General features: G+C 44.8%; 1 protein-coding gene across 3 annotated transcripts in view; it reads left to right on the forward strand.

Moving 5' to 3' along the window:
* Syx17 (syntaxin 17) overlaps nucleotides 1-23,260 on the forward strand; it is a 35,160-nt gene that overhangs the window by 6,711 nt on the left and 5,189 nt on the right. For all 3 annotated transcript variants that reach the window (XM_075876858.1, XM_037427203.2, XM_037427202.2), the window contains exon 5: nucleotides 3,239-3,455. In XM_075876858.1, the coding sequence (XP_075732973.1) occupies nucleotides 3,239-3,455 (217 nt within the window). The remainder of the gene's footprint in view (nucleotides 1-3,238; nucleotides 3,456-23,260) is intronic.

Consider the following 23,260-nt stretch of genomic DNA (forward strand, 5'->3'; position numbering starts at 1 on the left):
TGTTAAGTGCTACGGTCTTTAAAATTACTTATGTATGCCTTTTCTAGTAAGAGACGCACATGCAGAATATATACGTGTTGTTATGGTGCCCCAGACGTGCGCAATAATTGCTTTTAAATTGACAATTGCGCAAGCATGAACGCTCAACCTTGTGCAACATAGGTGGGCGCTGCGGATGGGGTCGGCCGTTTCAAGCAACGTTTCTAGACTAGGTAAGTTCCAAAACTCCTTGCGACAGACTACTCGTCACATGGCGCCGGGACACCTTCCGGTTTGGTGGCACTGGCGGCGCAACAAGCTTCTGCTAGCAGACGAAAACGCATAGTCGTCGTGGCAAGATGCCGTGGCGGCCGTTCTGAAAAAGCTTTGCCAACAGTAAAATATCGAGATTTGTTGTGCTGCCGCAGAAACTTAATACTGCGTAATATTTAGCGGTGTAAGGCAAACACAGTATAATTAAGGTTTTCTAAACTGCCCACAATAAACAATGATTGATATATATAGCATAACATACGAGTCTGTCGGTTAGTTGCTAGTTGGTGTACGTTCGCAATAGATTTTTAGACACGAAAAACCCAATTACAATGTCTGGCATCCTCTTTTGTGGCTGTGTTTTTCGGGCTTGAAAATAAATTGCAACTATGTGGCGCAATCTCCTGTCAGCTTTTTTTTTTTTTTTCATGTCAGTCACATTCTTTAGCAACTTAGACCATCGAAAAGCTACGCGTGTGGCCATTATCTTGAGCACGTCTTCCCTCTGCTTCTTCTGGAGTTCCTCTAATGAAACCTGTTAACACAGCTGCGACCAAAGCTTCGAGCAGAGACCGCACTTTGGGGTATCGGTGAGCACTTCGTAGTCATTACTCACGAGTCTGCCTGCTGACGCATCGGGACTACATGAACACACTAGCAGCTTTTCTATGTCCTCCAGAAGTTCGGCTCATTGGGTTATGGTATCTGCATTGCCAGGCGACTGCTTAGCGATGGTGACGGCTGCTAATGGTGACTGTCATGTCTTCTGCAACGACAACGCATTTCTCCACAAATTGCGCTCTTTTTTTCTTTGAGCCCTAGAAACACCACGAGACGTCTTGTCTCGCCATTCTCAACAACTTTCCGCCAGCATGCAAACAAACGTTTTCGATGTCTTGAAGCGAAATGACACCACTAGTTGACGGCATGTCGAGACTTATTTCACTCTCTTCGAGCTCAGTGCTTGGAGATAGTCTATTCTTTTTCGCCGATGATATTCTGGAAAATACCCCACTCCTATCAGGCAGCTTTTGCTTCTTCGTCACGGGCCCCGCGACAAAGGTAAGCGGGCAAGGTATGCAGGCAAATTCGGGAAAATTCGTGAAACGCATCCTTCGACGAGGTCCCACTTTCCTCTTACGATTTGTACCTTCTTACCATATGACGTGAGTGAAAGTCTTCAGGATGTCCTTCTCATGAAAGTGCATATCACACACACGTGAGGTGCTGAGCAGTTTCTTATCCGCACGAGCAATAGCGGGGTTCCATACCTCTCGCTGCTCAAGTACATGTGGGCACAAAAGAAATGTCGTGGTGTCTCTCATTTCCTGTAGCTACTCTACAGCCGAGAACGCAACATCAGGGCATGATGAAAACACGCAACACATACAAAGCAGAACAGGGCACGCTGAAGCACAAAACTGTTCACGGAGAAAGAAGCCTCCACAGATATTGACGCACTGCAACATGCACAGGTGATGGAGGTTACGGGAGTGACATGAGTGAGCTAGGTGTTCTGTGAGTGAGCATGCAGTGAGTGAATCCGGATGCGACAGCTGCGCCACATTTGTTGCTGGCAGCGGCGGCGCCGCGCAACATCGCTCAGTTTTGCAACTTACCTAGTCTAGAAACGTTGGTTTCAAGTATCCGATGCCGTTAAGTGTAGACAAACAGACAAATGCACAGACAGACAGAGCAAAATTTTTTGGTCAAAGGTCCCTAAAAAAGACTATCGTCTTTAATAGTCTCAATGGTAACAATGGCCTCTTTGTCTGAAACTCTCTTTTGCTGTAATTTGCTGGTTGAACCAGTGTAGTTCAGGTTCCTTTCTTTTTTTTGCTTTTTATGTATTGTGAGCCTGCTTGTATTGGGACTCATCCTGTTTCTGTTGAGTTCTGTAAACTTCACTTTGTGCTCAGTATTATGGGCAGTCATATCCCTTACAAGTGTTTTTGATTGTGAGATCTTGTAACAGTCATAATTTCGATCATATCTGAATCCTTTCATTTCTTTGCATTCTAAGCATCTGCAGCATGCTTTATGGAAATTTTTGTTGGTGAATCTTTTATGTTTCATTGGTGGTGCCATATTATAGCACATAAAGTGATAAGTGCACTCAATCATAGATTTTTTTTATGGAGGCATGTCCATTGAGAAGGCACAGTCATTCTGATTTCATATTGTCAGTTTTGGCACATGTGTTAAATTACCACAGGTTAACTTAAAGGGGCCCTGCAACACATTTTTGAGCGTGGTCACAAAACTCTTCTGAACGGTAATCGAGGCTCCAAAAAATACGGGACCCAAACATTTCATCACAGTACGTTGCCTGTAATTCACAATAACTTCTCAGTCAGCTAAAAATTATTTCCCCTTCTATCAATTAACAAATGACGCTACAAGCTCAAAAATCATTCTTCACAGCCAATGTATCAGTCATTCACTGATTTGAGCATGGTTCACTCAGTCGTTACTGGGGCAGCCGCAGAAGGCCGCGCCTTATCCGTGTGTGCGCGCGACCATACTGAAATGCTCACATTAAAAAAAAAGTGCTCGTCACGAGGTGTGCGCAGCATATTTTCTCTCGCTGTGCCATCCTTCTCTACATAGTTTGTACCATTTTTATCGGGACTAAAAGAAAGAGAATAGAATTACAACGTGCAACAAATCTTCGTAACTCCGCTCGTACTGGGCAGATTCGAAAATTTTTTAGCAGCGGTGAATTCGTGAGGCAATAAGCTCCTTTAGTGAGTCCATTTCGTGACTACTTGAAAAAGCCTTACAGGGCCCCTTTGAGGTGTCAAGCATTTATAATGAGCATTGCCACTTCATTATTCACTTAAGGGCTTTCTCTTGTCATTCATGCATTCCTTTAGAGTACATTATTTAAGCATGTGCAGCATAGATTCAATTTGCATGTCTGTCTTGCTTTCAGACCACAAGGGTAGCCAATCATGCATTAGTGAATTGCATTTGTATCACGCAGGCTCAGCGAGAAAAAGTTGAGACAATTCAGGCCAATGTGACAGAGGCTGATGAGCAAGTGCAGCATGCCGTAACACACCTGGCACGAGCAGCTATGCTGCGCAGAGCTTTCTTTCCACTAACAGGGGCTTTGGTGGGCCTGACCCTGGGGGGTCCTGTGGGCCTGGTTATAGGCACCAAGATGGCCCTTGGATGTGCACTCGGTGCTGGATTTCTAGGTAACCATCCTCGAAATTATTTTCACTATGTTATCAATCTGCTTTGTAACAGAGACAAAGTTTTGAGTTTACACACTGCAACCATTTTCAGTACCTTTCTGGAGTGTTGAAGTTGTAAAGTTAAGAACTGTGATAACTAATACTGACTTTCCTCATTGCAGCTGCTCTTCAGTTGCTTTCAGCATGTAATAGAGAGAGTGTGTTCCTCAAATGATGCTGATTGTAGTGCTTGAATGGAATGAACTCAATGAAAAAAAATGAACAGAAAGGGAATAATGTTAACTGGTATTTAACATCACAAACCATGATATGATTATGATTAATTTTAATCATCTGGTGTTCTTTAATGCTCACTGACATCGCACAGTGCACGGGTCTCTAGCATTTCCTCTCCATCGAAATACGACCGCCACGGTTGGGATTAAACCCACGACCTTCTTGTCAGCAGCCAAGCACCATCACTGCTACATTACTGCGATAAACCAACCGAAATGCCGTGAAAAAATAATAGGAAAGTCAGGAGAGAAAAGAGAAGAAGTGAAGTTTTGCCTAAAAGCAAAACACTGGTAGCTATGGCAATGCCTATAACACCTATGAACATGTTCATAGTTTGCTAAATTTTGGGTATTTCTGTAGACATTTGGATACCTAATTAAGTTAATGAAATTTGCATCTGCATGCATGGGCACATACACAAACATATCACTCTAATTCAAACACTCGCTTGTACAACACTGGTAGTATGAACAGCACAAATGAAAGGAAAGCTCCATGGAGTTCCTTATTGATTCCCAAGATGACTTTCGTGGCAAAAGTCTTTACGTGTTTACATCATCATTTTGTTTAGAGTTATGTTTCTTTCATGTCTGTTATTATTTTTAGGTATATCTCTCTTATCGATTCTCGTCAGTCTTACCTATCTATGCCCCGCTGTGGTGGTCTAGTGGCTAAGGTACTCAGCTGCTGACCCGCAGGTAGCGGGATCGAATTCCGGCTGCGGTGGCTGCATTTCCGATGGAGGCGGAAATGTTGTAGGCCCGTGTGCTCAGATATGGGTGCACGTTAAAGAACCCCAGGTGGTCGATATTTCCGGAGTTCTCCACTACGGCGTCTCTCATAACCATATGGTGGTTTTGGGACATTAAATGCCACATATTAATCAATCAATCAATTACCTATCTGTGTCCTCTTGTCATTATGGCTCTATCTGTATCCACGTGACTTCATGCCTTTGTATACCTCAGTCTGCAGTTATCACTTGTTGTCCAACCTTACCTAACAATATTTATTTTATACAAGCTTTCTATTACACAAAAAATGTTACTGATCATTTTGGAATGTCTTCTACAATGCAAACACTTGGCTGCAAAGTGAATAGTGCTCACATCTTTGCATAAGTGATCCTAATTATTAACCAGTTAACCACAATATAAAGATACCCTAGTGAGCATTATGTGATGGTAAACCCTGTCAATGGTTTCATTCAGTTCCGGTTAATAGTTTAAAAAAAGACGTGCGGTTCTTTTACACTCGCATGTTTGATACATTTGGTACAAAAAATATTTGGTATTTATTTTATTTTTACCGTCAGGGTACAGAGTGCATTTCAGAGGGGAGCGGGCAATGTACAACAATAAAAAACTAGGAATACAAAGCACATGTCACACAAGTATAGCAACTGATTGATCCATAAGAATGAGTACAACTAACAACTTCATAAAACTTGATAAAAAGTAAGGAATAAACAATACTTTTATTTTTAATAACGGGTGAAGGCAATAATCAATATAAAGTAATTGTTGAGTAAAACATAAGAGGTGGTAATTAGGTAATTATTGTTTTAAAAATATGCTTAAATATAGTGGAGTCAGAGATGCTTGTTACATACGCAGGCAGGGAATTCCTATCATTAGGAGTTCTTTGGAGATGATTGGGCATTTGTTACTGTGTGGCAGTGAGGGACTGTGACCTTTTGTTGGTGATTGCGATGACGAGAAGAGAGCAGGTTCGATTAATTGGGAACAAAAGATCGTATTGTGATAAAAAAATGATGAAACAGACAAATGTGACTGTACCTTGGCAGACAGCTAGGGAGATCAAGATTATACATGCTTTCATTTAAATGACACTAGCTGATTGATGGTGATTAGCCAAAATTAAACGAGCTGCACGGTTCTGAATGGATTCTTACATGCGAGATAATGTTACCTGATGATAGTCCCATGCAGATGCAGTGTGTTCTATTTGAGGCCAGATGTTTGTGGTATATATTAATAATTTTAGTGATGATGGAGCAAGAGGGAAGTTCCTTCAAAGGTAACCCAGAGTTTCGCTAGTCTTGGATGTTATGTTCTGTAGTTAATTTCCTGGACAGAGTGCTAGTTACCAAGTACCCGTAAGATGCTACACTTTCAAAGGGGTCACTATGAAGAAAGTAAGTAGGACAAGTTGCATTCGACCGAGAAATCCTGATAGACTTCCATTTTTTAGTGTTTAGTTTCATTTTTCAATTATGACACCAATGAAGTACAGTCGAATCTCGTTGCCCCGCCGTGGTGGTCTAGTGGCTAAGGTACTCGGCTGCTGACCCGCAGGTCACGGGATCGGATCCCGGCTGCGGCGGCTGCATTTCCGATGGAGGCGGAAATGTTGCAGGCCCGTGTGCTCAGATTTGGGTGCACGTTAAAGAACCCCAGGTGGTCGATATTTCCGGAGCCCTCCACTACGGCGTCTCTCATAATCATATAGTGGTTTTGGGACGTTAAACCCCACATATCAATCAATCAGTCGAATCTCGTTAATTCAAACTCGAAGTGACCTCTAATAAACTTCCATTTTTCAGTGTTTAGTTCCATTTTCTAAATATGACACCAATGAAGTACAGTCAAGTATCGTTAATTCAAACTCGAAACGACCTCTAAGTTTTGTTTGAATTATCAAGAAGTTCTCAGATGGATAAATCTGGGTAACATGACACCACACATTATGATTAGGCATTGATTTCATCACATATAAAAATTTTGAAGTGCTTTGAAGCCCTGACTGCACACAGTGAACAGAAAGCAGAGGTGTAAAGTCTACAAGTTTATTGGTCATTTACTGCTGATCAGACCTTTTAAAGAAATCGTGAATTGCCAACTGCTTCATTGCTATAGGTATGTGCCTGCAGCGTAAAGCTCTCTATACCAATTGAAAAGCATCACGGTTTACCATGCGTGTGCTTCGTTTCAAATGTTTATTTAATTGCAAAGCCATTTTCTTTGAAGGCCTCAGGTGCTTATTTTTCAATTTTAGACTGTTAGGATTATGTAAGCACTCACGTTTTTAAATAGTAGTGAAAAAGCAGCTGATATTTTCTGGTATGGACCTGCAAAAAGTATGAATCAACCGAATGATGGAGTTTGAAAGAGGCTTTTAAATACATCGAAAGAATAAAGGGCCAAGCAAAAAATTGATGTTTGTTGTAATTAACTGAAAGTATAAACTATCAGAGTTTGAATTATCACAAGTCTCCTGTATGTTATTGAGATCAGCTTGTAGAGAACAAATGTTGTTGTCATTAGATATTTTACGATAAATTACACAGTCATCAGCGAAACACAATTCTGGGAGTAACAGTAGTAGCTAAGTCATTTATGTAGATTAGGAATAGCAGAGGGCCAAGTACTGATCCTTGAGAAACACCAGAACCAACCGGTGCAGTGCTAAAATTAATGTCGTTAGTGCTAACAAATTGAACACAAGAAGAAAGAAAGGCACGAATCCAGTAAAAAACTGCCGGGTTAATTTTTAGCACACTTAGTCTATGTAAAAGCAGTGAATGGTTAACTTTAATAAATGCTTTAGCAAAGTCAAGAAATACACGGTCAGTTAAAGAAGCAGAGTCCAAAAAAAATGCAAATTGTTAGTAACAGAAATTGAGTATTATTACAAGAGATATTTTCGAAAGCCATGCAGAGTTGAGTTGAGAAGAAGGTATCATCCTCAAGAAAGTTAACAAGATTGAACATTAGTTAATGGAACATTAGTTAGATGAGTTTTTATCGCCGACTCTATGTACTGGAATAATGGAAGCAGTTCTCCAGTCCTCCGGTAGTGCACTGTCATGATAAGATTGTGAGAATATACATATCAAGAAATGTGTCCAATATCCTTTAAAATATCAGGAGAATATAGTATTTGCTCGCTGTTATCACAATGGCTTTTCCTCTAGTAGGAGGCATGTTATGATAGTTGAAGGCATCATTTGAGGCAGCAATTAAGAAAATCAAAATAAATTTTTATTTAGCAGAGTTAGATAAAAAGGAGGATTCAAGTAATTCATGTGAAGAACTCTTGGCGGCTTTTAAAATTTCGAAAAGTGGCTTTTAGTAATAATTGCAAAGTAATGAACTCCCGAAAGACGGAAGAGTGAAACTGCCATATGTCTGAGACGTCCAGAATGAATGAGCATTATTACATCAATCATCAACCGACTTCGTTATGTGGGTGTGTGGGCTGTTCTTGTCTTGAACACTGACGTCATTCTAGTCGTCTCCTTGCAGCGCTCATCGGTGCATCGGTTTCTGTTGAATTTACCTGAATCGCATTATGCTTCAGTAATTAATAAAGGCTGCCTTTTTTTATACCTTGAAGCAGCAATGCGTTTGTTGCATGGAGAATTACAGTTCTCCCATTTGACATAGCTGCATAACTTCACTAGTTAAACAGTTAAATAATTATCTTAAACTACATTCCCACATGATGTCTTCAACTGTCTTGAAAGGTCCCACAACCAATTTTTACGGCACCTATTTTTTCACGCAACGAAAAGCTTATTGCTCGGTGAGACTAATCACAGAATGGTGAAGTGAAAAGTGCCATGTAACATTTGTAATCTGAATCAGAATTTTTCTATCTGCAGTGAATATGAAGACATGTACATGTTGCAAAAAAAAGAGCGTGAGAGCGGTTCGTGTTCAAGCGCGATGATTTAATGCACACTGCGTGCATGCACCGCAGCTTGACTTGGTTCGCTGGCGAACGCGACAGCAGTGCTGCTTCTCACCGCACACCTTTTACGATGCAAGCAGCACAGAATTGAACAGGGCTAGCATACACAACATCAGACTACGCCACTACGTATAGCAAAGTGATCGATTCCGTATTCCATGATCCAGCTTCACGGCTCTTCTGCTAGTCTGCGCAACATAATGGTTTTTGGTTACTTTTAAGCATGGTTTCAAAACATGAATACTAGTCACAACATTAATAAAAGAATACTGGAATCTGTCACTGCATAGTCTTTTCATTTTTACTATGATCTAATCACACATTCTGGCCAGTTGTTAGTCCTTTTAAGATGCAAGCCACTATTAAAAAAGTCACTTGTGAAGGCAGCAAACAAATATCGCATTTGCCTGATTTTTTTTAGGATCTTGGACACATTTCTTGAAATAGCCTGTATACACACAAACACACACATATCTGGGGTTCTACGTCCCAAAACTGTGATATGGTTATGAGAGACGTGGTTGTGGAGGGCTCCGAAAATTTTCACCATCTGGATGTTTTTTAAAGGGACACTAAAGGCACATACTAAGTCGTGGATGGTTTAAATAGCTATGCAGATACCACGTAGTGTTACTTTCGTGCCAAGTAAATGCTTATTTTGAAACATAATCAGGTTTTAGGGGTCCACACGGCATTTGCGCAGTTGCATTGCCCAATGTGGGCCACCTTTCCTGAGTGGCCGCCGACATGCTCAAAGGGTTGTAGTATAGTTGCTAGAAAGGTTTTCCTAGAATCCTGAACGAGGCGGTGAGGCTGAGAGATTTTTTACGCTACAGCATTCAGAGGGCACAGTGGCTCATTGACGTGCTTTGTACGCACGTGTCAGCCAGCACCGCGATGGGTTCCTCGCGTTGAAACCAAGTATTGTAATTGCGGCCTAAGTGCATTGTGTTCGCCCACATGGCACCGATAAATTGTAAACGAGGAAAAAAAGGTCTGAGGACTATGCGGGCAGGTTCAGGCCTACAGGATGCCACATACTGGCGCCATAAAAAGCCTTTGAAAATCCTGCGTAGTTGTCGCTGTTAGACAGCAGATGGCATGACCAGCACACAGCAAATCGGGTGCGTCGTAGCTTCGCCCAGCCTTCTCTGCAGTCTCTGTCTCGGGCGTGCGTTCTACACCTCGGTTGTTGGTGCCGGGCATAGCCTCCTAGATTTCCCTTGCCTGCCGGATTATCGGCAGTCACTTGGAAAACGGCCGCCGTCGGAACTATGGTGGTGGCGCCACCTAAGTAGGGGTGTCTTCAAATAAGTTTTTATGTTTTTGGAGCTTATATGCAACAAAAATATTGTAAAAAAAGTTTTAAAAAGGCGTAAATGTAATTTTAATTAACCCGACGTAAGTGACGCCGTCATTTAATAAGCAGCTTCTTCAATACTAGGCAAAGCCTCTGAAAATAGTAGCAAACGCCGAAATTGCCGATCTCAAAGGCTAAGTACAAAGACCCTTACCCCTACGTAGCCAGCGCCGCCATAGATGACGGGCGTTTCGCGCTCATCCGGCAGGCAAGGGAAATCTAGGAGGCTATGGTGCTGCGAGTAGCTTCCGGCTGTCACGATTCTTTGTGTTTGTGTTAGGCCTCGGCTAACGTTTGTTGCGGTAGCGCCGGTAATAGCTTCCCGTCTGTCGCGATTCTGCTGCTCCGACTTGATGGCGTGTGCCCGCGGCAAATACCGTGCCAAAACACTTCAGGAGAAAGCTGATATCCTGCGGGAAGACGACGCCGGACTCTTGCCTAAGCAAGATATCGCGAAAAAGCATGGGATACCGAAAACGATGCTATATATTTATATAAAAAATAGGAGGACTAAGACGCCTTAGAGGCAGAAGTTGCGAGCAAAAGGAGGAGGTTGCGGCCCGCAAAGTATCCTGACCTCGAGAAAGCGCTTCTCCTTTGAATAAAAGGATATGCCAGTCATGCTGGCAAAGGCAGCGGACTTCGCCCTGCAGCTAGACTACGACGACTTCTCTGCTTCAGATGGGTGGTTGCACCGTTTTCGCGAGCGCTACGACCTCGCTTCCCGTGCTGTGTCGGGTGAAATGAATGCCGTCAACATGGAAACGTGTGAAGATTGGTGCTCCGAAGTGCTTCAAGGCTACATAAAGTATTCTCTGCAGGACATATTTAATGCGGATGAAACTGCCTTATTTTTCAAATTGCTGCCCACCAAAACTATCACGTATAAAGGCGACAAGTGCACGGGAGGGAAGAAAAGTAAAGAATGGATAACTGTGATGGTTGCTGCGAACATGACCGGGACCGAGAAGTTGTCTTTGTTTGTGATAGGCAAATCGAGAAGTCCTCGTTGCTTCAAGAACATGCGGTCCCTCCCATCAGACTACACGGCCAACAAAAAGGCCTGGATGATCGGGAATAGTTCGCGCAGTGGCTAGGGAAGCTTGACAAGAAGTTCGAACGCTGTGACCGCAAAGTCCTGCTTCTTGTGGACAACTTTGTTGGAACGGATTATTTTGTGCAATAACTAACAAGTGACGCTCCAAGTGCACTACACATGCTTGTGCATGCTTAATAGCAAGTGACAGCGCTTACGATAGCAAATTGCTTTCGCCACTGTGGCTTCAGCATCGTAGCTCTGCAAGCTGACGAGCCACCAGTACTGCCCCCATGGCGGACGTTTTGGAAGACATCTGCTCTGCGGAATACATTGATGTAGACTCAAGTGCAGTGGTGTGCGGTGCACTCACGAATGGCGACATAATATGTCAGGTGAGAAGTCCAGAACCTGTCGCTGCCAGTGACGATGATGAAGAGGAGAACGAAGCACCAGTGCGGCCCTCTGCTGTGGAAGTCATGGCCGGATTGAATGCCGCCCGTGTTTTCTCAAGTTTTGAAGAAGGCGGAGAATAGGCCTTCCGCCAAATTCACTCGTTAGAGCAAAAAGTGCTGGCTGTCGCCTTCAAGGAAAGAAGGCAGACCGCATTCACAGATTTTTTCAAAAAATAAATTGTTATGCCCTACTCGCAGTGTACTATTGTTGTTTGTCACTTTCGTTAGTTCGAACTCTCATTAATTCGAACTGAGGCGGCTTTCCCTTGTGGTTTGAATTAACGAGCTTTTACTGTATATGTACACATAGGAACCTCTCTTGATGCTTTGCGCCTACTCTAGCTGTTGTACTGATTCCACAAAAGCTCTGAATAGGGACGTACCTTTTCTTCGCATGTACTTTCTTTGCATATTGACACAAAACAAGTTCTTTCTTTTTACACATGGTGCCTTGAATTGGTTACAAAGACTTTCAGTTGCACATGAACATAATGCGAACTTCTAAGGCCCAGCTCATAATAAAACTGCAACAGCTACGAAAATACCAGCGCCAGATCCAAGTTCTACAGGAAACCGGTGCCGCTAACCTCGCACTTCCTTAAATTTTCGTTAGCAGAGATTATGCAGGCATAACTTTTTCCCATTTTTTTCAACCCACCCATTTAGTTTTTAATCATATGAGCTCGCTTAATGGGCTCGTCATAAAAAACCTTGTCGCTGCGTGGTGCTCTCTGTGTATGCATCAGGGATACAATGAAATTGCCGCAGTGCTGTAGTAGTTACGGTGCTGGACTGCTGACCCGAGGGATGTGGGTTGGATCCAGGGGCGGTGCCAGGATTATTTTACAGGAGGGAGGGGGGGGACACCCACAATAAGTGAGTAGTCACTTTGTTATGTCTATGTTCCCTTTTGGGGGCTATGTGGGTGGGGATAAAATGGGGGGGGGGGGGGGGAGCTCCAGCCCCAGTGCCCACCCATGGCGTTGCGTTTGGTTTCATCCCGACCACGGCGGCCGCATTTTCATAGAAGCGAACTGCCAGAGGCCCGTGCACTCTGCAAGGTCAGTGCACGTTAAAGAACACCAGATGTTCAAAATTTCTGTGTACAAAATTTTGGGGGCCCTCACACATGGCAGGAATTTTGAGTTAATGCGACGCCAGATTTTGGGCTTTGAGCATAGTGTTACGAGATGCATATATATATGCCTTTGAGTTGATTGAGTAGTAGTTAACTAATTGGGGGCTCATGAGGGACGTGGAGTGTACTCGCTCCTAAAGGTTAGCGCACCATCTTATCTCGTAATTCTACCCACGCTAAGCAGCACACGCAAGTTCATGCAAAGAACTGCATGTTAAAGTACTTGCAATGCATGCAACGCTTAAGTATAGAGTCATAGTAGTGTATGTGTAATGCTTACTGCATTCTTATAAAAGCGGTTGGCCAATACCGCAACTACATTGCCCTTACATCACTACTAAAAACCTTTTCCACAGAATCTTCAACCATAGGCGGGGCTTTGGGATAGGTTACTCCAGATGTATACATAATTTTTGTTCTTTGCATTCATTCAAATTTTTTGAGAAGCAGGCATCTAATCCCACTCTTCAAACATGCGTGCAGCGCATATATCCAGCATTCTATGGTATGCCCGTGGTATGCGGGTATGGGTCACACGTGACTGAGGAAAAAGATTTTACGACGTACGGACAAGAATATCACGTTATACATTTCGTGACCTACCACTCGAGTTTGTCATACACTCACGTACTCATTTAGTAACTTTGGTTTATACCAGGTTAAGCAGAAGACAACTACAGCATTCAGGCGTACGTTGGTGGCTAGATGATCGATAGATAGAAATACTCATAACGCATTTGTTCACAATTTGAGCACTTAGAAGAAATACTGTGCAATTAAAACTGCACTGTGAGGGAAATTTCATGTCAAGACAGCTAAAATTATGTGCAACGCAAAAAATATGTCGGGCTGCCAGTGCCCACCTGCATATGCGGTTCTGTAGAAGACCTTTCATATGGTCTGCAAAAATAAAATTGTCACTGTCTACCTCATTGATCAGCCTCTGAGATTACAGTGAACATTCAAATCACCTGCTAAAGTAAATGTATTGGATAACATTTCTGAGACCATGACGCTGTTGTACTGCCATGCCAGGTGCACCCTGCCGTCAACCATCGTTACCATTCAGCAGCGCACCAGCGACGAACCCGCCATGTGGTGCATAGAATCCAGTTTCCCCACTGCCGCTGGGGAAGGCGCGAGTTCGCGACACTAGCAAAACTTTTCTAGCCACTATAGTTGTAGGAATTACAGCCAAACTCTGCTACAACGAACACCGCTTCAACAAAGTTTCCGCTACAATGAAAAATTCATGATTCCCCATCAGCAGTCCATAGGAGTCAATGCATAATGATTGACGCCACAACGAACACCTTTTCTTCTGTCGTCCCGCTTCAACAAAATTTCACGATGTAATTCCAGGCTCAGGTTTTTATTGCTATGCACTAAACCCAATCTTTAACATTTCGATGCATTTTCAGAGCCTGAAAATGCATCAACAAAGTTTAAAACACGCGTTGGCACCACCAGAAACTGCCGCTGTTCAGCAAGCGCGGGCACCACCATGGCTTAATGGCGATGGCAATGAGACTGCCCTGCTTTTGCCACTGGCTTGCTTTTTTGACTCTGCCTTGCAGTAAAAGTAAGCCATTTGCTTGCTTTTTGGCAGCAGACGATTCGAAGGTGAAGCTCAGTTCATGGTTTCCTTCAAGCAGCTGCTGGGTGCAACTGCTGAACGATGCCTTTTCTGATTCTTATCATTATGTTCGAGCTTGGCCAGTATGGTAACTAATCAGAGCGGCTGTTCGTCCGCATTATCAACAAAATCAGCTAGCCGGGAGTGATAGATGATAAGAACGGCATAGAAGTTGCCGCTCCACAATACCCTGCCTTTATCTCGGCGTTGTCGGACACATGTTGACGGCGGACTGCTGCTAGTGTTAACGTGTTAATGCAACTGTTTGGTTCGTTCGCCGTTCACCGGCGTTGTTTCTGCGTGCTTTTCAGCATGGCCTCGCTATACATGGGTGAGAATCACGTCGTGTCGTTGCTGGGAAAGAATAGGAAGCAGCGACACTTTTTGAATTTTGAGAATAAACGTTTCTTGGTTTTGCTAGCTCAGATCAGCTATATTTTTTCGATTTCACTACAACGAAATTTTCGCTTCAACGAAATTGTTTCCGTATCCCGTCAGTTTTGTTGTAGTGGGGTTTGACTGTAGAGTGACCTAAAATTGGGGGAGTGTCCAAAGGGCCGCGCGAATACAAAAAAGGAGTCAGGGCTTCCTGCAGTGAACTCCCGCGCCACGGTGCTACCGTGCCGGACCCATGGGCTTTCTGCACAGTGAAAGCCGCATCAAGGCGGTGGTCGTCTGCTACACGCGTGATATTTCGGCCGCTATTAGCCAACCTCGCTGTAATATGAAGAAAATTTATTATTGTGTCGCCCCGCAGCGGTGTCGCCCCGCAGCGGTGGTCTAATCATTGACCACGGGCGTTAGTCGTCAGAATGGAGGTGTACTACCAAGCATTAACGCGGGTCCGTACGCATACGATATAGCTTTCAAGCACCAATAGGCATTGCGCAAGCTCTCTTATATCAATGTACGGTAAACATTCAGCTACTTCTGTAAAGACACGTTTTACTTTCGCATTACACCCCGCCGTGGTGGTCTAGTGGCTAAGGTACTCGGCTGCGGACCCGCAGGTCGCGGGTTCGAATCCCGGCTGTGGCGGCTGCATTTCTGATGGAGGCGAAAATGTTGTAGGCCCGTGTGCTCAGATTTGGGTGCACGTTAAAGAACCCCAGGTGGTCAAAATTTCTGGAGCCCTCCACTACGGCGTCTCTCATAATCATATGGTAGTTTTGGGGCGTTAAACCCTACAAATCAATCAAACTGTATTTAGTTCGTATAGTCAAGACTTGAAGCAATGCACGCATTTTGCGGAAACATTCAGCGATCTTTGTAGATAAAAACAAAGCCGACGCATCACGCATGAGTGACCACTGCTAGCTCCCAAACAGCTCTCTCTCTCTCAATATATATATGTATATATAAGTCAAGTAGATCCTCCGTGAGAACGGTAACAATGGAAATGTTTAATTCAACAGTTTCGACCAGAGTCTGGTCTTCGTCAAGAATTTCTGACGAAGGCCAGGCTCGGGTCGAAACTGTCAAATTAAACACTTGCCTTGTTACCGGTCTCACAGAGGATCTACTCGACTTATTGCAACGCTACGACCACTTTCGCCACCATGCCTGCCTGTACATATATATACATGCATATAGTCATCATCATCATCATCAGCCTGACTACGTCCACTGCAGGACAAAGGCCTCTCCCATGTTCCGCCAGTTAACCCGGTCCTGTGCTTGCTGCTGCCAATTTATACCCACAAACTTCCTAATCTCATCTGCCCACCTAACCTTCTGTCTCCCCCTAACCCGCTTGCCTTCTCTGGGAATCCAGTTAGTTACCCTTAACGATCAGTGGTTATCCTGTTTACGCGCTACATGCCCGGCCCATGTCCATTTCTTCTTCTTGATTTTAGCTATGATATCCTTAACCCCCGTTTGTTGCCTAATCCACTCTGCTCTCTTCTTGTCTTTTAAGGTTACACGTACCATTGTTCTTTCCATTGCTCGCTGCGTCGTCCTCAATTTAAGCTGAACCCTCTTTGTAAGTCTCCAGGTTTCTGCTCCGTAGCTAAGTACCGGCAAGATACAGCTGTTATATACCTTTTTCTTGAGGGATAGTGGCAATCTACCTGTCATAATTTGAGAGTGCTTGCCAAATCTGCTCCACCCCATTCTTATTCTTCTAGTTACTTCAATCTCGGGGTTCGGCTCCGCGGTTATTACCTGCCCTAAGTAGACATAGTCTTCTACAACTTGCATATAGTACCCTTTTGTATTTTTAAGTCTAGGTACATAAGCGAGAGGAGGAGGTAAGTTTATTTACAGAAAGGCAGAGAGGTCGGCCTGAGCGATAGCTTGCTCTAGCCTGCTACTCTACACTGGGGAAAGGGAAAGGGGAAAAGAAAGATTAATGGATGAGGATGGTGAGATAGAGAGGTGAGTATGTAGTGTTCTTTCTAGCAGAGACACATTTCATAGCCGCGCACATAGTCCAGTTGTTTCCAAAAAGGCTATAACTGCTCTTGTGACCACAGTTGCACTGTTGGTGTGTGGCCAAGGGCCCAACATGGTCTCATCAGTTAATGACCTACTGCGATATATATAGTTCAGTAGAAGAAATCAGTGTTTGTCGTTCACGTGCGTATGCTGGGCAGACACAAAATATGTGCTCAAGTGTTTCTGGCACATCACAGTGTTCACAATTAGGACCGGTGTCACTGCGACCGATGATATGTGCGTAACGTCTGGTGTACGCTACACCAAGACGAATGCGGTTGATCATACTTGTGAGTTGCCGTTTCAATTTAGGGGGCATGCGGAACCTAATTTCCGGGTCCCATTTGTGAAGTCGCTGGTGTCGCCGTTCCGGTTTGGTCCAGTGCTGAAGTGTGTAGCTGCGCATCACGCAGTGAAGCAGGGTGTTCGTGTCAGCTCGTGAAAACGCAATGCGTACTTCAGGGGCACTGCTTAATGCATTTTTAGCTTCAGCGTCTGCCTCTTCGTTTCTCATCACGCCGCAATGAGTGGGAATCCACTGGAAAGTTATAAGATGACCATTTGTTGAAGCAACCTGAATAAGTTCTGTGATTTCTATTGCCAAGCTGTAATACGGACCTTGCTTCACGATGCAATTAATGGTTTGCAAAGCGGGTTTGGCATCACAGAAAATCGTGCCCAAGGAACTTGTGGTGCGATACAGCAGGTATCGCTGTCCCATTAATAAATATCGGGTATTTCGACATATGCTTGCGCGTGAATGCAAGCACTGCGCATTTGTCGATTGAAAGAGTGAGCCCCTGACGTCGTAGATATTTGTATGTGATCGTCACTGCACGCTGTAGTCGAGCTCCTAATTGCGGACGAGTAGTTCCGGATGCCCATATGCATATGTCATTAGCGTATGCACTGATCTTAACCGTGCTGGGAAGTTCTGCTGCTAGGCCGATCATTGTGACATTGAATAGGATCGGGCTGAGAACTCCTCCTTGAGGAACACCACGATGAACCTTATATAGATCGGTGTCTCCGTGATTTGTCGTCATGTAAATGGTGCGGTCCCTAAGGTAGCTAAAAATCCAAGCGTACAGTCGTCCACCGATGTCGAAATCTTCCAGTGCGTCAAGGATCGCATAATGCAGCACATTATCGTAGGCACCCTTAATGTCTAAGAAGACCGCCGCCACTAGTCTGCGTCGGCTTCTTTCCTCTTCAACGCTGGTGATCAAGTCGATCACACCATCAATGGCAGATCGGCCTCTTCTGAAGCCGTTCATAAATGCAGGAAAGAAGTTGTTCCTCTCTAGAAGCCACTCTAATCTTGACAGTACCATTCTTTCCATCACTTTTCCGACGCAGCTGGCTAAGGCGATTGGTCTGTAGGAGGAAAGTGCATATGGACACTTCCCTGGCTTTAGCAATGCAATAATGCGACTGCATTTCCAATGAGCTGGGACTTCTCCTGACTCCCATGAGGTGTTATAATGAGAGAACAGGATACGTCGTGCTTCTGTATCAAGATGGTTGAGTGCAGCATACGTGATTCCGTCAGGTCCTGGTGCCGATGATCGGCGGGAGGCAGAAATTGCAGCGTCAAGCTCATGCATAAGAACATCATTGCGTTCGTACGGCTGTTCTAACTCATTCTTTTGTTTCTCTTACGTCTTCTTGGTTTGCTCTGTTCATAATAATTAGGGCTAGTCGAGGCTAACAAATTATCGAGCAAAGCAGCTTGCTAATGGCTAGTAAACCAGTGGTAACCATCAGCACTGGTGCTCGTATGTAGTGTTGAGCGAAGCGATCACAACGTGTAAGTATTTCAGCTGGCTGTGCGTGTAATTTACCTTGTTTTTATTACTCCTGTTTGTTGCATGCGCAATGCCATTGCTCGATTGGCTGTGCGAACAAGTTTCGTTTCGTTCCTTTCTTATGCCTGTTCATTTCGCGCGTTTTTACGCACGCACCAATTTTCTCGAGCTCCATCAATAGAGCACTCAATGAAACTTGAGTTTTTGCATTCTCTTGTTGCCCCAGGCACTAACACAATGCTTAAAAGTTAGTAAACTCTATCCCACACCACATTATTAAAGCCAAGTAGACTTCAAGTGCCCTTTGTGGAAACCCGGTGCAAAAAACTACAGCGCGTAGCAGACGCCCCTCGCTTTTTGTGTGCTCCTGGGCGCGGAAATCTGAAAAATCCGGCGGCGCGGCAACATGCGGGTGCCGGCGCTTTGGACACTCCCCGATTCTAGGTCACTTTAGTAGGAATGGAGGATTGCTGGACGATGGTGTCGACATCGTGTGATGTGTCGTGCAAGCAGTCATAAATATGTTTGTATTTACTTAGCGTTGTTGAGGGAAAAAATTATCAAAAAGGGAACCTATTCGTAATTACGTCATTGCAATGCATTCACACCAGAAGTAGAATGCATGATTCATGGATGCATGAATGCTGGTTCAAGTGGGCCCCGCTTGATGGCACCACCTATCCTACCTAACCAGGCGAAAAAGGAACTTTTAAACCAATCGCACAACCAATCTCCATGCTAAAGCCAAGCGGTTCTTTTTTTCATGAATCAAACATAAACCGTTTATAGTAATATCTGGGGTTTTACGTTCGAAACCACCATATGATTGTGAGAAATGCCCTAGTGGAGGTCTGTGGAAATTTTGACCATCTGATTTTTTTTTTCGTGCACCTACGTTGCTGACATTGCACAGTATACGCAGGACTCTAGAATTTCGTCTTCATTGAAATGTGAGTGCCGCTGCCAGGATCGAACCCGCGACCTTCAGGTCAGCACGCGAGTAATATATATATATATATATATTGGACAACTGCGAATTAATAACCGAGAGGAGTGGCCTTCTGGTAAACCCTTGATTTAATGTGGCAATGCAAACAAGTTAGGGCTTCCTTCACCCAAATTAGGGCTTCACCCAGTTAGGGCTTCCAAGCACCCAAACCAATATGGATTTGTTTATGTCGCCCTTAACAAAAAGTGCGCCGTAAACAAGTGCTTTTATAGGTCCGTTCGAGTCGCCCGCCCTGCACCACACGAACCAGTTCACGAGGTGCTGCACCTTGATTGACGACCTTTGCACCCTGCCATTCGTTTCGAAAGGTCCAGAAGAGGTGCAGCTCTGGTTCACGATTTTCCTGTACCTCCTACACTGACGGGTGCCGGCTTAGTGCAGCTGAGCAGACGACGCAGCACTTCGGCGTGGGCGCCGTACCCGCCTCTGCTGATGCAGTGTGTTTTGCGAAGATGTTTGCGCCCCATAAACTATCCGCATGTGCGGTTTACCATCGGTCAGTGTCAGCACATCATATTTTGGGTGTCGTGCTGTGCCTGCACCACTGAACTCGCGCTGCACAATTTCTGAACTTTGCGTGCACAGCCGTGAACTGGTTCAGATTGGGGCAGGTGAATTGGATGGGCATTGTGTTATTGGATGAGAAACCGTAAAGTTGCTACCTTAGCACCAGTGGCGAAACAGGCATTGTACGAAAGAATTTTTAGGCTGTACAAGCATAAACCTCTTGCAGTGGAAGTTGCCGGATTCTTGATTATCCACACCCATAACAAAAGTAGCGCTACTTTTTTTCAAATGCGAATGCATTTCTGAGTCGGGCTATGTCAGGCATCCGTCGGGATCCGTCTACCGCCCTCTCCCGTAGCAACAGCTGCGGGCGCGCGCGCTTATCCTCGCCCCTAACATCCAGAGCCCCCAGCTCCTTGACTTGAGCTTGACTTGTCAACGCCTAAATGCAGTGCGTTTAAAATGCTTTTGTAGCGTTTGTGCTGCCAGCGTTTGTGTAGCTTTTTTTTTAACCGTGCACGCTAGCTGCTAGAGCTGGAAACGTATACCGCGTTTCTCGCGACAGAAAAACGCCACGTGCGGCGAACGGCGCTATTGGCTGCACGGTGTAAGAAAAAAAAAAGAAAACACTATTCTTCTAACGCTGGGTTCTCACTTACGAAAACGCCGTTATGAACGCTACGCAATGCGTTTGCATTTCCTCAAGATTCCCTTCGGGGAGGGGCATTTTTCATTTTTTTAAATTATCTCTCTCTCTCTCTTAAGAAAGGCTGCACTCACACAATACCTGTAGATCTAGCTGCCACACATACCCGAGAATCGAAGCGTGTGGCTGGTATTCTTGCATCCGTTTCTGTTGGCTATTATTAGGGCTATTATTATTATTATTAATACTTCTTTACGTTAACATGTTACCTGAACGCGTTTTTCAACGTTTTTGCTCCCCAAATGTAAACGTTTACATACGTACGTATGTAAAGTATTTCTACGTTTTCGCAAGCCATAAATGGGGATGCTAACTGTGTTTAAACTATATGAGATACGGCAGACTCACTGCTGCGGCAAAATCACGAGGTGTTTTTTTTTTTTTTCGTATGAAAGCGTGAAGCACACGGAGGAAGGAAAGCTAAGGAGAGGTAGGGTAGGCCCTCTCAACGCGAGCTGGAGAGCGAGAAGTGTGGTGGAAGTCGCGTGCTTTTCGAGGGGGGTTGTGGGAATATTTGGTAACGCCGGAGTCCCGTGTCGTCTTCCTCACCCCTCATACGACCGCATTGTTGATAGCCGCCTGGAGTTCTGAATGTGCATTTCTATGCAGCTGTTGCACTTCAAAGATGATGCAATGTGTTAGAAGCCTACAATGAGCGTTGGTCTTACGGTTGCGAGTTTAGTTTGTATCGCTGCAGTTCGAAAGCGGTCGTTTTCGAAGCTGAAAATGTTTGTCGCCGTGGCTTTGTTGTTTTCCTTCGGCCCTGTGCTGTTGCGTGCCGCAGCGAAGGCAGTCTAGAATTACTAGACGAGAACGGCAGCATCTGCCCCTCTTAAAGCCAGAGGCTGCGGCGAACCGTTCTCGTGTACGACGGTCACAACTATCGGAAAGCAGTACGTGGGCCATATTTCTTACCGGAGCATGCCAAATCAAGAATTTGACGTGCCTGACACAGTAAAGTGATTTATTGTTTGAACTATGGCTTCCTGTTCACGTTTTGCGCCCAGTAATCTCATCTTTGGCCAAGTTTTTTTTTTTTTTTTGATACGGTCGCAGTCGGCCGACCCGCGCTGCTGCGAACGATACTCGTGCGCACGTCTCGTGACACACATGGCAAAGAACGATTCGGATGTGCTTTATTTGAATTAATAGAAAGACAAATTTAATAACATTTCAATCTTACTTTATGTTCCGTACACCGAACTTACCGTATCTGCATTAAAAAAAAAAACAGCCTGTCGTGGGAACGTGATAATTCAGGCCGATTCGCGCCGTTGCTCTCTTGCATTCAGTGTATTAAACACGAAGTGCAAAGCTGCAAGTGTATTGTAGACTCGCAGTATGAACCTTAACGAGGCTGCGAATGGCACACAGGTGCTATACAAGCGAGTTTCGCAGCTCGTCTATCAGATGGCGGCGGCTGTGCCGCCTGGCGCATTTGAAATCGGCTCGCGTCCCTCTCTCGCTGGCACCCGTTGCGCATGCGCGAGCCGCTGTAGCGTGCCCAACATTGCGACTTCTTAACAAAACCCTACTTCCGGCTTCGCAAAATGTGACGTAACGGCCTCTCCTCAGTTTTTTCTTACATCGTTGTATATTCCGTCCTCCATGGTAAAGAAATACAAGGTTTCGACACGGTGGTGTCGACTTCTTGTGACACTTCGTGCAACCACAGTCAGGAACACGTTGGCTAACGCCTAATGTTTTTTTTTTAGGAGGGGGGGGAATGAATAAAAAGGTAAATTATTTGTGATAACGTCGCTGCGAGGTGTTTACACCAGACGTACAGTGTATGAAGTTTCTGCAATAATTTTACAATTGCCTGGCTCATTTTGACCCCGCTAGAAGCCGCCACCTACCCAGCCTGTCTGGAGCTTGTGCGTTTACAGCTTCGATGTTCAGGGTCTTTTAGCTTTGATTGGCGCTCGCACTTGGGCTTACTTTGACTCGATGGCTGGAGTTTCTGCAATGCGGATATCGCGAGTTCGTACGAACGAAGGTGGATTTGCGAGGTTGTGGGCGCGAGGACATAACGAGGCATCGCTGGGACGTGCGTGATTGCTTCGCCACCCTTTCGTGCACATCCGCGTTCGCGCCTCCTTTTCTTATCTTTTAACATTCTTATGGTACTTCACTGAACAAAATTAATAATACTCCAGTCACACTTGGCAAGTTAAGTGCACTTTGAGCGAGTGTACTTACGCTCAGAAAGTGTCATTTTGCCGGATGGCGGCCACATGAGAAACGGAAGTGTACTAATTGGAAGTGATGGCATTCGCAATTGGCGGATTTGTAGCGCGATGTATATTTGTTATTTCTGCACCTGTGTCTCATCGTCGAACCACGTTGTCTTCGTGGAAGTAGCGCCAGTAGCACAGGCCATCGCAAATGCACGGCCGCTGGATGAAAAAGCGCACGGTGCGCTCTTTCATCCAGCGGCCGTGGCAAATGGAACGACTCTCATACAAATGTGCCTGGAAGTAAGCAACGCACAAACAACGCGACAGACGCAGCCATTCCACAGCATGTGCTGCCGCATCACCGGCTTGGTGTGCTCTGGCACTGGCGGGCAGAAACCCGTGTGGTCAGGTACACACATGGAAACGGACACCTGGGGAGGAGGGTTGAAGTGGGGGGGGGGGGCGCAGACTGTGGTAAAGGTAATTACCATGACGAGAGAAGTAAGCTTTCGCAAAGACTGGAGCGGCACATTTAGGCA

Source organism: Rhipicephalus microplus, chromosome X (assembly GCF_043290135.1).
Source record: "Rhipicephalus microplus isolate Deutch F79 chromosome X, USDA_Rmic, whole genome shotgun sequence".
Lineage (NCBI taxonomy): Eukaryota > Metazoa > Arthropoda > Arachnida > Ixodida > Ixodidae > Rhipicephalus > Rhipicephalus microplus.